General features: G+C 42.5%; 1 protein-coding gene across 1 annotated transcript in view; it reads left to right on the top strand.

The window, feature by feature from the left end:
* Window positions 1–12095, top strand: part of Sntb1 (syntrophin beta 1) — a 209501-nt gene that overhangs the window by 140596 nt on the left and 56810 nt on the right. The window contains exon 4 of the mRNA XM_041672588.1: window positions 4223–4430. Within this exon, the coding sequence (XP_041528522.1) occupies window positions 4223–4430 (208 nt within the window). The remainder of the gene's footprint in view (window positions 1–4222; window positions 4431–12095) is intronic.

Genomic DNA, 12095 nt, shown 5'->3' on the forward strand with positions numbered 1-12095 from the left:
CTTGGCCACACTTTGAGAGCCACTGGGGAACATGCTGGAACCCAGTATTTAAACTTTTCCCTAGAAACACTCTAGGCCCTCCCTCCTTCCCCATCTCTCACATTCCCTCCCTCCCCTCTCATTATCGGTCTCTCACCTCTCCTCTCTCTCTTTTCTTCCCTCCTTCCCCCTCTCTTTTTCTCTTTCTTCTTTCCACCCTCCCCACCCATACAGAGAGACAGACAGACACACACACACACACACACACACACACACAGAGAGAGAGAGAGAGAGAGAGAGAGAGAGAGAAAGTGATGACTTCCCAAACTGTTATTACATTTAAAACAGGTGACCAGATTTTCAAAAAAAAATATCATCAAGCGAAGAGCCTGCACATTTTAACTTTCTAGAACAATAAATAGTGATAGAAGTTGAAAGACGATCTGAGCGTGCTCCTCAACTTTTTCTAGAATCCTATGCCCACCCTTGACTTACTGCCTCTCTTTGGAAAGTCCCTAAGAGGTGTAGCATTGTTTTTCTCCTGGGTGAGGACAGACTTCATTGTCAGATAACCCCCCTCCCCCAAGCCCGTTTCATCACATGAAACCCACAGGCTGTTATGGCTTGTCTTCAAATTTCTTATCAAGAAGACTAACTGTTGTTCAACTCCTCAGAGACATTCCATTTTCCAAATCATTCCTTTTCTACAGTTCAGGTTTCTGAGTTGAATGAGTTTCTCCCTAAGGTCAGTTTCAAATGTTGATGGGGGCCAGGTTGCCTTGAGATGTCTAACTTTCCTGTGATCTACTAACTCGTTCTCTTTCAAGGCAGGAGCTAAGTAGGGCACTATTGGATGCATCCCAGGCGGTGAGTACCAGTCTTCTGACTACTATGGAAGCTCATAGTTTGCTCCCTCTCGGATGCTCCCTAATCTACAGCAGAGGTGCTATAATGTTTGCAAATTCATAGAATCACATGGGTCTGAATCCCAGAATCTCCAACAGTGTAGCCTTGAGTAAATTATTTCCCTGCCCTTTCAAACTTCAATTTCAACTATGTTAAATAGGTTAACAATATAAGTCACAGGATTATTGGGAACATCCTGCTATTGTTCTATTAAAGGATCAAAAACTTTGCCGGAATGTGGTAGATTCATAGTGGACAGCTGTGTAATTATTAAGCACTGGAAGGAAGCTAGTAAATAGATAATTTAATTCTTTTTTGAGGTGCCCAATACCAACACCAGTAAATAAAAATAAATATAATTTTTTCTTGCAATAGAAAATAACTATATTAAATAAACAGAGCTGGAGAACACGTGGTCATAAGGGATAGTGATAAGAAGCTCGTTGGGAAATCATTGCGGTGATTGAATTTGTCCTGTACCAGGATTACAGTGGTCTTCATACACATATCCACAGGATAAAACTGCATAGACATATGCACTGTACTAATGCCAGTGTCCTCATTTTGATATCAACGTGTAGTGTGTAAAATAAAAATCACCAGGGCAAACTGAGTGGAAGTCAGGCCAGATTTCCCTGTACTTTATTTGTGCACATTCACATTAACCTGTAATCCCATCACAATAACAAACTGAAAGCAAAATATAACTGCCTTAGTCACTGTTCTCCAGCTGTGATGAGACACCACGAGCAAGGCAACATTTATAAAAGAATGATTTAACAGGGGGCTTGCTTGCGGTTTCAGAGGATTAGTCCGTTATCATCATGGCAAGGAGCACGGGGCTGGAGCAGTAGCTGAGAGCTACCTTCTGATCTGCAGGCCCCGGAGTGGCAGAGAGAAACAGGGCCTGACCTGGGCCTTTGAAACCTCAAAGGTTCACCTCACCCCCACTCCCAACGACACTTTTTCCAACAATGCCACATCTCTGAATTTTTCTAATCTCGTATCAGGGTTCCACTTTCTGGTGACTAAGCTCTCAAATCTATGAGCCTATCGGGGCCATTTTTATTCAAACCATCACATTCCACTTCCTGACCCCTATAGGCTTGCTGCGATAGCATAATTCAAAAATGCTTTCAGTTCCACTTCAAGAGTCCCCATAGTCTGTCACAGTCTGAACACTGTTTAAACATCCAAAGTTCAAAGTCTCTTCTGAGACTCATGGTGTTCTTTTAACTGTTGCACCCTGCAAAATCAAAATCGAAAACAGAACGCATACTTCCAATGCACTCTGACACATTACCATTGGGGGAGCATGGTGATGAAATTCTGGACCAAAGCAAGACCAAAAACCTAACAGAGCAAACTCCAAATTCTGCATCTCCATGTCTGATGTTAAAGGCCTCTAATTCCTTTCAGCTTCATTGAGTGCAGCACACTTCTCTCTCCTGGGCCAGTTCCATACTTGGTCTGCAGCTCTCCCTGGCAGGTATCCTCGACTCTCTCAGCTCCTACATCCTGGGGTCCCCAAGGCAATCCAGGCTGCACCTCCACAGCGTCACACAGTGGCCGCTCTGGGCCTGAGTACATGGAAACATCAGCCGCACGCCTGGCCTCGGCAGCTTTTCTTCATTGTGGGAAGATTCCACAACCCTTTCCTTATACTCTTGCCACTAAAGCCAGAACCATGTGGCCAAAGCTGCCATGTTCTGTTGCTTGCTGGAGCTGGAACGTGGCCCCCTCAATCGGTTACATCCTCATCAGCTTTCTGGTTTTGATGGTTTCCTTCATTGCCTGGCCTTTACATCAATTCCTTTTCACAGGTAGGAAAGCTTAGTGGGTGGGGTCTTGTCTCGAGGTCACCGCTCCCTTTATTCTATTTAGCATCAGGCTTTTCTTTAAACCTTTTACCTCCTTGGGCACTGGACTTAGCTCCAGTGCACTCTCCAGTGCTCCTTTTCTCCTCAAACTGTACATTGTGTATTTCTCTTGTCCTATTTGCTCCCTTTCGTTACAGAAATGCCTAAGAGTCCTTACTAAAAACCACATGGCACGGTCAAGACTAAGCTGTCTGAAAATCTCTTCTTCAATTCAGCCTCTGGTAGATTATTTGGACAAGGGGAGAGAGTAGCCACATTCCTTGCCAAAAATATCACAAGAATGGTCTCTAGTTCACTACTAATATTCCTCCCCTCTGAAACCTCTTGATCAGGGCTGTAATAAACTACATTGCGCATAGCACCACTGTCTTCCATGCTTCCTGTTTGGGTGGCCCATTAAGCCCTGCTTCAAGTGTTCAGCTGCAACGCTAATCCAAAGTCCCAAAGTCCACATTCTGCCAATCAGCAGCAAGGTCAGGCCTATCAGCAACACCATGCTCTGGCTTCAGAGCTGCCACCACCCCTCCCTCCAGGAACACTATTCCTCCAACAAGGCCATACCTCCTCGTCCTTCTAATCCTACCAAAGAGCTCCACTCTCTAGTGACTAAGCCTTTAAATCTCTGAGCCTATGGGGAGCATTCTTATTCAAACCTCCCCAGAACCTATCGGAAACATCCCACAATTATCACGCTTCCTCTAAATAGATCGTTCATGCTATAACTCAAGGGGTCCACTTGGAACTCTGGCATATGCATTGGCATTCTGGTTTAACTACAAGAAGTGCTAAGATTAGCCCATCCCTGTTCACACCATTGCTCCTGCTTTTCACACCACCCTCTCCTTCACTGAAGGAGCCCAGTGGTGTAGTCATACTTAAGTGTGCCACAGACAAGAATCTTAAAGAATACAAACGTTGACACCTGGTGAGTAGTGGAGCAAGCCTATAAGCCTAGCCCTTGATAGGGCAGAGCAGGCAGCGAGAGAGTTAGTTCAAGATCATCCTCAGTCACTTGGAAATTTGGGGACCAGTTTGAGCTAGATGAAACTGCGTTATTTTTATTTTTAAACATCTTAATTGGCGAACACTGGGCAATGGGGTTAAGAACGTGGTTGGTGACCACAGTCTACTTGCTACCACAACAGCAATGACATATGGGCAATACTAAAATCTTCTGCAAGTGAATGAATATTATCTTACAATTGGCCACATCACAGGAAACCAAAACATCCTTCATTTAGAGGATTTGGTGTTTGCAATAGTGCTGTTATGTTATGCTCTGAAGGCACAGACGAGCACCTGGCCAGCAGGTGATGATCTGAACAAATAAATGCCAGAATGAAGGCATGACCATGGAGGTAAATGATGAGAATAAACATGGTGTTTGCCTTAGAACAGTAGCTTTTTGATGCAGAAGGAGCTCCTGGATCACCTTCTATCTCCCTTTGCTTCTCCAGGCAGCTTGAAATCCACTCTCCGGATGCTAAGCACACGGTGATCCTGAGGACAAAGGACTCCGCCACTGCCCAAGCCTGGTTCAGTGCCATCCATACCAACGTTAGTGACTTGCTGACACGAGTCATTGCCGACATCAGAGAACAGCTGGGGAAGACGGGCATTGCTGGCAGTCGTGAGATCAGACATCTTGGCTGGCTGGCAGAAAAGGTGAGGGGAACGTCTCCTGGGTCGATTGTCTCTAGGTTTTCGCATTGAAGCTACCTCATTCTGTAGGCTGGTGTTCTCCTTGGCAGTGAACTGACTCTCTCGTCCATCCCAGCAGACCTCATAACATGGCAGTATGTGCAAAATTCATCTTAATCAACATTTATTCTCTGGCATACTTTCAAATATGCAGCAAATTACATGTGGTCCCTAACTGCGCAATGAGCAAATTAATGAATAGTTTGATTTCTGTGGTAACTCAAGCTGATAATACAGCATCTATGGGGAAAGTAGAAGTGATTGCTCAGAAGGGGTTTGTGTGGATTTTAATGAACTTGCTCATTAATTAATAGATCCTCTAGGAATCATATGCTTACAAATGGCAGCAATGATAATAATGAGAGTTTATTGAGAAACTACTATGTGCTGATTCATTTCCACGAGATCTTTTACTTGTGCTTTTCAACAAGCAGGTTTTAAATGTCATTCTTAAAGAGCACCTACTTTGTATGGGCTGCCAGTCTAGGCAGGAGTGACAAAGTTTGTATTTTAAATGAATGCATGACAATATTGGAACAGTAAGCAGTTTTAAGATTAGCTATTAGAATATATTTCTCATATAAGATCTTGAGATTCACAATGGTATATATGCAAATTTATGTATCATACTTGCATTCCTATTTTACCAGTCTTCTTGATCTTCTAGACAATCTGCATTTCAGCTTTTACATGCATGTATGTGTAAGAATCTATACATATACTTGACAATTGGTACAAGATGAAAATCGAATCGAGGGTTGCAATGGCAGAAGCTTTAATTTATGCTGCAAATGTGTTTTATGAACCCTAGATTAGACTTTTTAGCAAATCAATTAAATAGTGTAGTGAGCAGGAACTCTGAAGCAAGAAAGCACCCATGAAGACTGTGTCACTGTTCGGCCTTCATATAAATGATGGATTTAGAAAACAGTAGCCCTTTGACATAAAACAATAATAGTGGTAATAATGATGATGATTGATGTGTGTCACGAAGGGCAGCTACCATGGAAAAGGTTTCACATAGAATGTTAACACTGTCTCTCCATGTGATGTGTTGGGAAGAGGAAGGATTGAAGGATTGAGCCTTGGCCATAGTTCTTTTTATTTTAAATTGATTTTATTGAAATCTACATTTTTCTCTGCTTCCCTCCCTGCCTATCCTCTCCCCTTCAGCCCTCTCCCATGGTCCCCATGCTCCCAATTTACTCAGGAGATCTTGTCCTCTTTCTACTTCCCATGTAGATTAGATCCATGTATGTCTCTCTTAGGGTCCTCATTGTTGTCTAGGTTCTCTGGGATTGTGAATTGTAGGCTGATTTTCTTTGCTTTATGTTTAAAAACCACTTATGAGTGAGTACATATCATAATTGTCTTTCTGGGTCTGGGTTACCTCACTCAGTATGATGTTTGCTAGATTCATCCATTTGCCTGCAAATTTCAAGATGTCATTATTTTTTTCTGCTGTGTAGTGCTCCATTGTGTAAATGTACCATATTTTCCTTATCCATTCTTTGGTTGAGGGACATTTAGGTTGTTTCTAGGTTCTGGCTATGACAAACAATGCTGCTATAAACATAGTTGAGCACATGTCCTTGTGTCACGATTGAGCATCCTTTGGATATATACCTAAAAGTGGTATTGCTAGGTCTTGAGGAGGGTTGTTTCCTAATTTTCTGAGAAATCTCCATATTGTTATCCAAAGGGGCTATACAAGCTTGCATTCCCACCAGCAATGCAGGAGTGTTCCCTTTACCCCACAACCTCTCCAGCATAAGTTGTCATCGGTGTTTTTGATCTTGTTGGTCATTGTTCTTACATCTGTTTGCTGTCCCTTGAACCTACAGTCATGCTAGTGTTTCCGGGCTCTGAGACAGTCTGACCTTCCCCTGACTCCCCTTCTGATAGATGCTAAATGGGAGTAGAGATGTTGCAATAGCAGCTTTCCTGCCCATGAGTCCTGTCATCGGAGAAGGCCCAGTCAGGTGGCTCTGGGTAATAACGTCTGAACGGATCATTCAGCTCTTCTCCACCATTGTTCTTTGTGTGTACCTGTGCATGCGTGGGCCTGCACTGCAAAGTTCAATGAACAGTGGGTTGTTTGGTTTGGTGCTGTCCCATTTCTCGTAGATGTCAGAGAATGAAAGGTCAGTTCGGGTATTAAGAGCTTCCATATCATAAGACCTGCGAACCTCGGGAAGCCTTCCACAAGCTTGCTGGCTCAGATGGTGACCAGCTGTGTGAGTGTGACTGGGTAGTCATAGAGGAAATCTGCGGTGATGGACCATTTCTGCATACTGATTTCTGTGGTCTTGATATAAATGTATGCATCTTCAGTCAGTATTCTTAAGGAAAACAGCACAAGAAATCTAGACAGTTGGCATTTGTAACGTCCCGGTTGCTAGCACTTGCCATCATTTACTTTCTTAGGTGTGTTTCTCTTGGGGGAGGCCTGTTAGGTAAGAGTTTTCAAGTGACAGATGCTCAACTTGGCTTGAGCATAGGGAGTGTCGTGCAGCCTGTGTCCCAGGACAAGCTTCAAGTGTGCCCAGGATTCTCTTAATGACATCAGTCACACCTTTCCATCTCTGTGTTCCTGTCTCCTTACTTGATTTATTCTCAAAGGACTCACCTCTGCTTGACCTCAAAATTCCAGGCCCATGTCCTTACTCTTAGCTGTCTCTAAGTTGAAGCCTCTGTGCCCCATCCTTTCCAATAGAAATCTTAAAACCAAATCTAATTGGATTGTCTTGAATCGTATTTTGAGCACCAATTGCTCTGAGCTCGGGATGAACCAAATTATATCCATTGAGAAATAAAGAAGGGTTGTTTTTTTTTTTTTTGGTGGTGGGAAGGTCCATTTGAGAGTCTTTCTGTATAGGCCATTGTAGCTACAAATATTTTCCAATCCACTGGTCCCCCTGGACGAGTTTCATCCCATCCTCCAGGTCCCACTCACGAGCTCCTGCAGCTGTTTGTGAAATAACCATTCTGAAGCCTAATGTTAATTACATACTTATTGGCCTATTAGCTCAAGATTCTTATTAACTAACGCTTACATCTTAACTTAACCCATTTCTATTGTTTTATATTTTACCATGAAACTCCTGGTTTGTTACCTCTTGCTTCTTTGGCAGCTACATAGCATCCACCTGACTCCACCTTCTTTCCCCCTGCATTCAGTTTAATTTTCCCACCTACCTATATTCTGCCCTCCCATAGGTCAAAGCAGCTTCTTTATTAAGCAATGGTAATAGAACATATTCACAGCATACAGAGGGGAATGCCACATCAGGCCATACTGATGTAGAACTTGCGATCATCCTGTCTCAGTCTCCTAAGTGCTGATATGACAGATGTGTGCCCCCAGAAGGGTACTGACTTTTCTTTGAGGAGCATGTCATTGTGATTGCTCTGGTTTTTTGAGGCTGTGTCTCATACAGATAAATCTGGTGATGAGCTTGTCATGTAGCCAAAAATTGCCCAAACTTCTCATCCTCTGGGATGTGGTGCTGGGTATCAAATCCAGTGTTTTATATGTGGCAGGCAAGCACTCTACTAAGATCCAACCACCAAAGGGGCATTTATTCTTTTTAATGAAAGAAATTGTAATAATGAAGCATGTGTTGATACAGAAGTGATGGAACTAGCAGATTCCCTTTATAAAAAGACAAGAGAAGGAGCCTATTGTGATGGATCATGCCTTCATTTGGTTAAGGTCCTGAATTAACATGAGTGGTCCTAGGAGAGGAAATGGAAGACACCTTCAGTGTCCTGGCAGAGAGGGATAGGGATTCAAGTTAGTGCCTAGAAGGATTTAAAGCAGGGGTAGTTAATGCAGTGTAGCCAAGACATGGGAAACACATAAAGAAGTGCCCCAGAATAGGCAGTGAGATGCTGCACTATCCTTTAACCTGAAAGACCACGGGTATGAGCAGGACCTGAATCTATCAAGCATTACAGCTGTAGGAAAAGGCTGGCTACTCCCAAGCATAGTCTTTAGTAGAGAAAGCCAGTTCGTGACAACTCCTGGTTACTGATCTTGTGCAGTTATTTCCCAGAAGTTGAGGCTGCCTGGAAGCAAGAAGTAAGGGATAACCACTGATGTGGTCTGAGCTGTGAGGGGCCATCCCAGGGCTCAGGGAAGGATGGATGTAAAGAGGCACGAGCTGGATCTGGCATGTATGTGGGTTCCAGCCAGCACATGCACCTTCCAAACACTGAGATGAAGCTCTACCATCCCTTCAAGCATGATCTGTATTTAAAATCATTACTGCTCAGTTAATTGAAAAGTGCCATTGTATCTGTCCTTGTGACACTGGCTATGTTTCCAGAGGTTCCACTATTTTCACTTAAAAGCTGAGTGATGTCTTTGGCTTACCCCAAATCATTAATAGGCCATTATTGGGTGTTCCCGTGGAGCCATAATAAGAGCATATAAAAAGCTCTTTCTGTTTGGGGAATGCCATTATTCTTACAATATAATTTTAAATAATCATTGCAGATGTCTACTTGAGTGTGTGCTTCAGTGTATTATAAGAGCAATAATGACTTATCATGGACAATTATTATAAACAAGAATATCCTTTATTGCTTTTAACTCCAAATTTCTCAAAAAAAAAATTACCATACATCAAGTCCAAGGGAACAAATCCAAACAAAGCTCTTTTTTTGGAATTGATGTTTAATACCAAATTCTAGTGTAGATTCATATGGATGGCTTTTAGCCAAATACAATGAATGGCAAATCCTTAATACTGTGCCTTCCTTATCACAAATATCAGAGAATTTGCTTGGTATTTGTAAAGATATAAAATGGGATCCTATATATATCCAGCTGCAATTTACCATAAATTGATGTTTTTTGTCTTTCTCTATACTGTTAAGCTTTGGTTTAGGGATGAATAATAGCAGCTCCGTGACAAGGTTATACAAATCACATTTAATTTCAAGGTTTTACAAGCGAGGCGTATGTGAACTAACATAATGTGAAGCAACATCAATTTCCTTTGTAAAATCCTGCTCAGTGCAAATCCTAAGACCTCCTTGACTCTACACGGGAGAAAACCGAATGCTGACACTCGTCTCCTCTTGAGACAGTCGAGAGAGTGGAAGGATGGCTCTTGAGAAACTCTGAGATCTTCAGTGACGAGAGAGAATTCACTGCACTGCTGGAGAGAATAGGAAGAGTGGGGGCGTGAAATAGTTTAGCTATTTCATTGTGAGAATGACAGAGGACAGGACAAAGGTTGTTCGGCAGATAGATAGCATATATATAACGGAACATGTGTGTGTGTGTGTGTGTGTGTGTGTGTGTGTGTGTGTGTGTGTACATGTGGCAGAAGGGTACGTGTGCCTATGATTGCTGGTAGAAGCCAGAGAAGGACATCTGGTAACCTGCTCTGTCTCTCTCTCCCTTGACATAGGGTCTCCTATTGACCTGGAGTAGCCACTAAGCCCTGGTGATCACCTTGTTTTGGCCCTCACAGTTCTAGGAGATACTGGGGGTGCACTCAACTGCATCCAGCCTTTTATGCGGGTGCCGGGTTCCCACTCATGTTCTCATACTGGCACAGCAAACATTCTTACCCACTGAGCCATCTCCTCAGTTCCTAGTGGAAGATGTTGAAAGCTACATCATGACTTAAATCTGATTTGGGGAACAGTAGGAAGCATTCACATGGCAAAACAGAGAGGAAGGAACTCGGGGCTGACCTAACCCAACTTCATTTTCCTAAGGAAGAAAAAGATTGCAATCCCTGGGATAGAAGGTATTTTTATCTAAAGTCACCCTCAAAATGAAGATACAGAAATCATGAAGCAATAGGTCAAGACAGGGGTGAAATCGTTCTCTGATTGGCCTTTGAAAGAAGTCCTTGCCATTCATCTAGTACAGTCATTTTTCTTCTATCCTTAGGCCCCAGTACTTTTTCTTGGACATTGTATTGTCAAGACCTCTACAAATCTTGACCATCTTCTTTGGCTCTTTGCTGTGTGAGTCCTGTGTCATCCCTGTACTGTGTTTTTCTATGAGCACCAAACCCCATGGACAAGTCGCCCAAGTCAGAGTAAAGCCTTTTCATTTGCCTCCTATATATGGTCTCAGAAGACTAATAAATACCAAGTCTTATCCTTAACGTATAATATGAAACCCACCTCACCCTTAATTTCTAAAAAAAAAAAAAAAAAAAAAAAAAAACTTTCAAAATGATATTTTCAATTATTTGTACATGGAAGTGTTTTCAGGTATTACATTAGAAAGATAAGCTATGTTTTCACTTTCTGGGTATATAGAGAAACAATAATAAATGGAGTTAATGGAACCTTTGAAGTCTGTTGTGTACCCTTTGCTTTGGGGATTTTAATTGCCTTGGAATCTTAATTGCGGGTGATTCTATGTTAGATTAAAAATGCAAAACTGCAACATAGTTTTTGTTGATTGCAAAACTGCAAATCAACACCCGTTTTTGATTTCGAGATGCAAGTAGGTTCTCAGCTTTGCTTATGCTCCTCTCAGATTCTTTCCAATGCAGCTTCACTGGAGCTGGACCTCCCCGTGCTGTTACTAGCACAGAGGACATTCATTATTCATACTATGTGACTGCTCTCTTTCAGGCGATGCGTTTTAATAACATAAGTCCCATGAGGTAATCCTTGAGAAGTTGTGAAACCTTTCTGAGATCACTCTTCAAAACACACACACACACACACACACACACACACTAAGCTTCTCTTTCTAGAACTTTCCATTAGACTGGGCTAGTAAAGGGGCCCAGGAAGCGCCTGTCCTTGGGAGTAAGGCTTCCCTAAACCTACAGTCACCGCAGCAGCACCCACCAGGACACCTTCAAAACTAAGAGACATGTAATAACAACTTGGATTCTCTACAAGCATAAAGGCAAGGGAAGAACAATGCTTATAAAACCATCTATCCCCTTGCCTCCTCCGTCCATTATCATCTTGTTCTCATCTGTTTACTGTTATCCACTGTGATTGTGTCATGGCCCGCAGTTCACTTACTGCAGATGGCAGTCTATGACGCTAGAAGAAAAAATCGAAGAGAGATTCTTCTCTTCATACACCCCCAACAATGCCAGCTAATTAGACTTGTCTGCTTAAGCCTTTCCTTAGGCTTCCCGCACGATAATACTGCTTCCTTTCTAACTTTATGCTACTGAAGTGTAAAGAACAGTCTTAGAGAGACGGGAATCATCTTTGATGGGACACGCTGAGAGAAAACAATGTTTCTAGACACACAGATTGTATATTGGAATGACTAGGGAGTTACAGTTGCTTTAGCACCTTAGGGATGAACAGCTTCAGGAAGTACCATGAAGTAAGGCTCCGCAGTCCACAGATCATCATGTAGATGGCAGATGTGTCTCCTGAATAGTAGTGACTCATCACTTTTCTCTCCCCATGGTCTGGGTGTGATATGTCAACAGATTTCAGTCATTCCCACAAGGACAAGAAAACACATAGGTGAGTTTCCTCTTTGTCTATAAGTATTAAATCTGTATGACATTTCCCAAGAATGGACAATATAAGAGGCGGCCTGTCCAGCAAAGATGGACTGTAGGGTAAAAGGCTGGAAAGTGGTAACACAAAAGACTAGAACAGTGATAACTAGGA

This window comes from Microtus oregoni, unplaced genomic scaffold, assembly GCF_018167655.1.
Source record: "Microtus oregoni isolate MIOR12 unplaced genomic scaffold, Mior012 000022F_ref0000154, whole genome shotgun sequence".
Classification (NCBI taxonomy): domain Eukaryota; kingdom Metazoa; phylum Chordata; class Mammalia; order Rodentia; family Cricetidae; genus Microtus; species Microtus oregoni.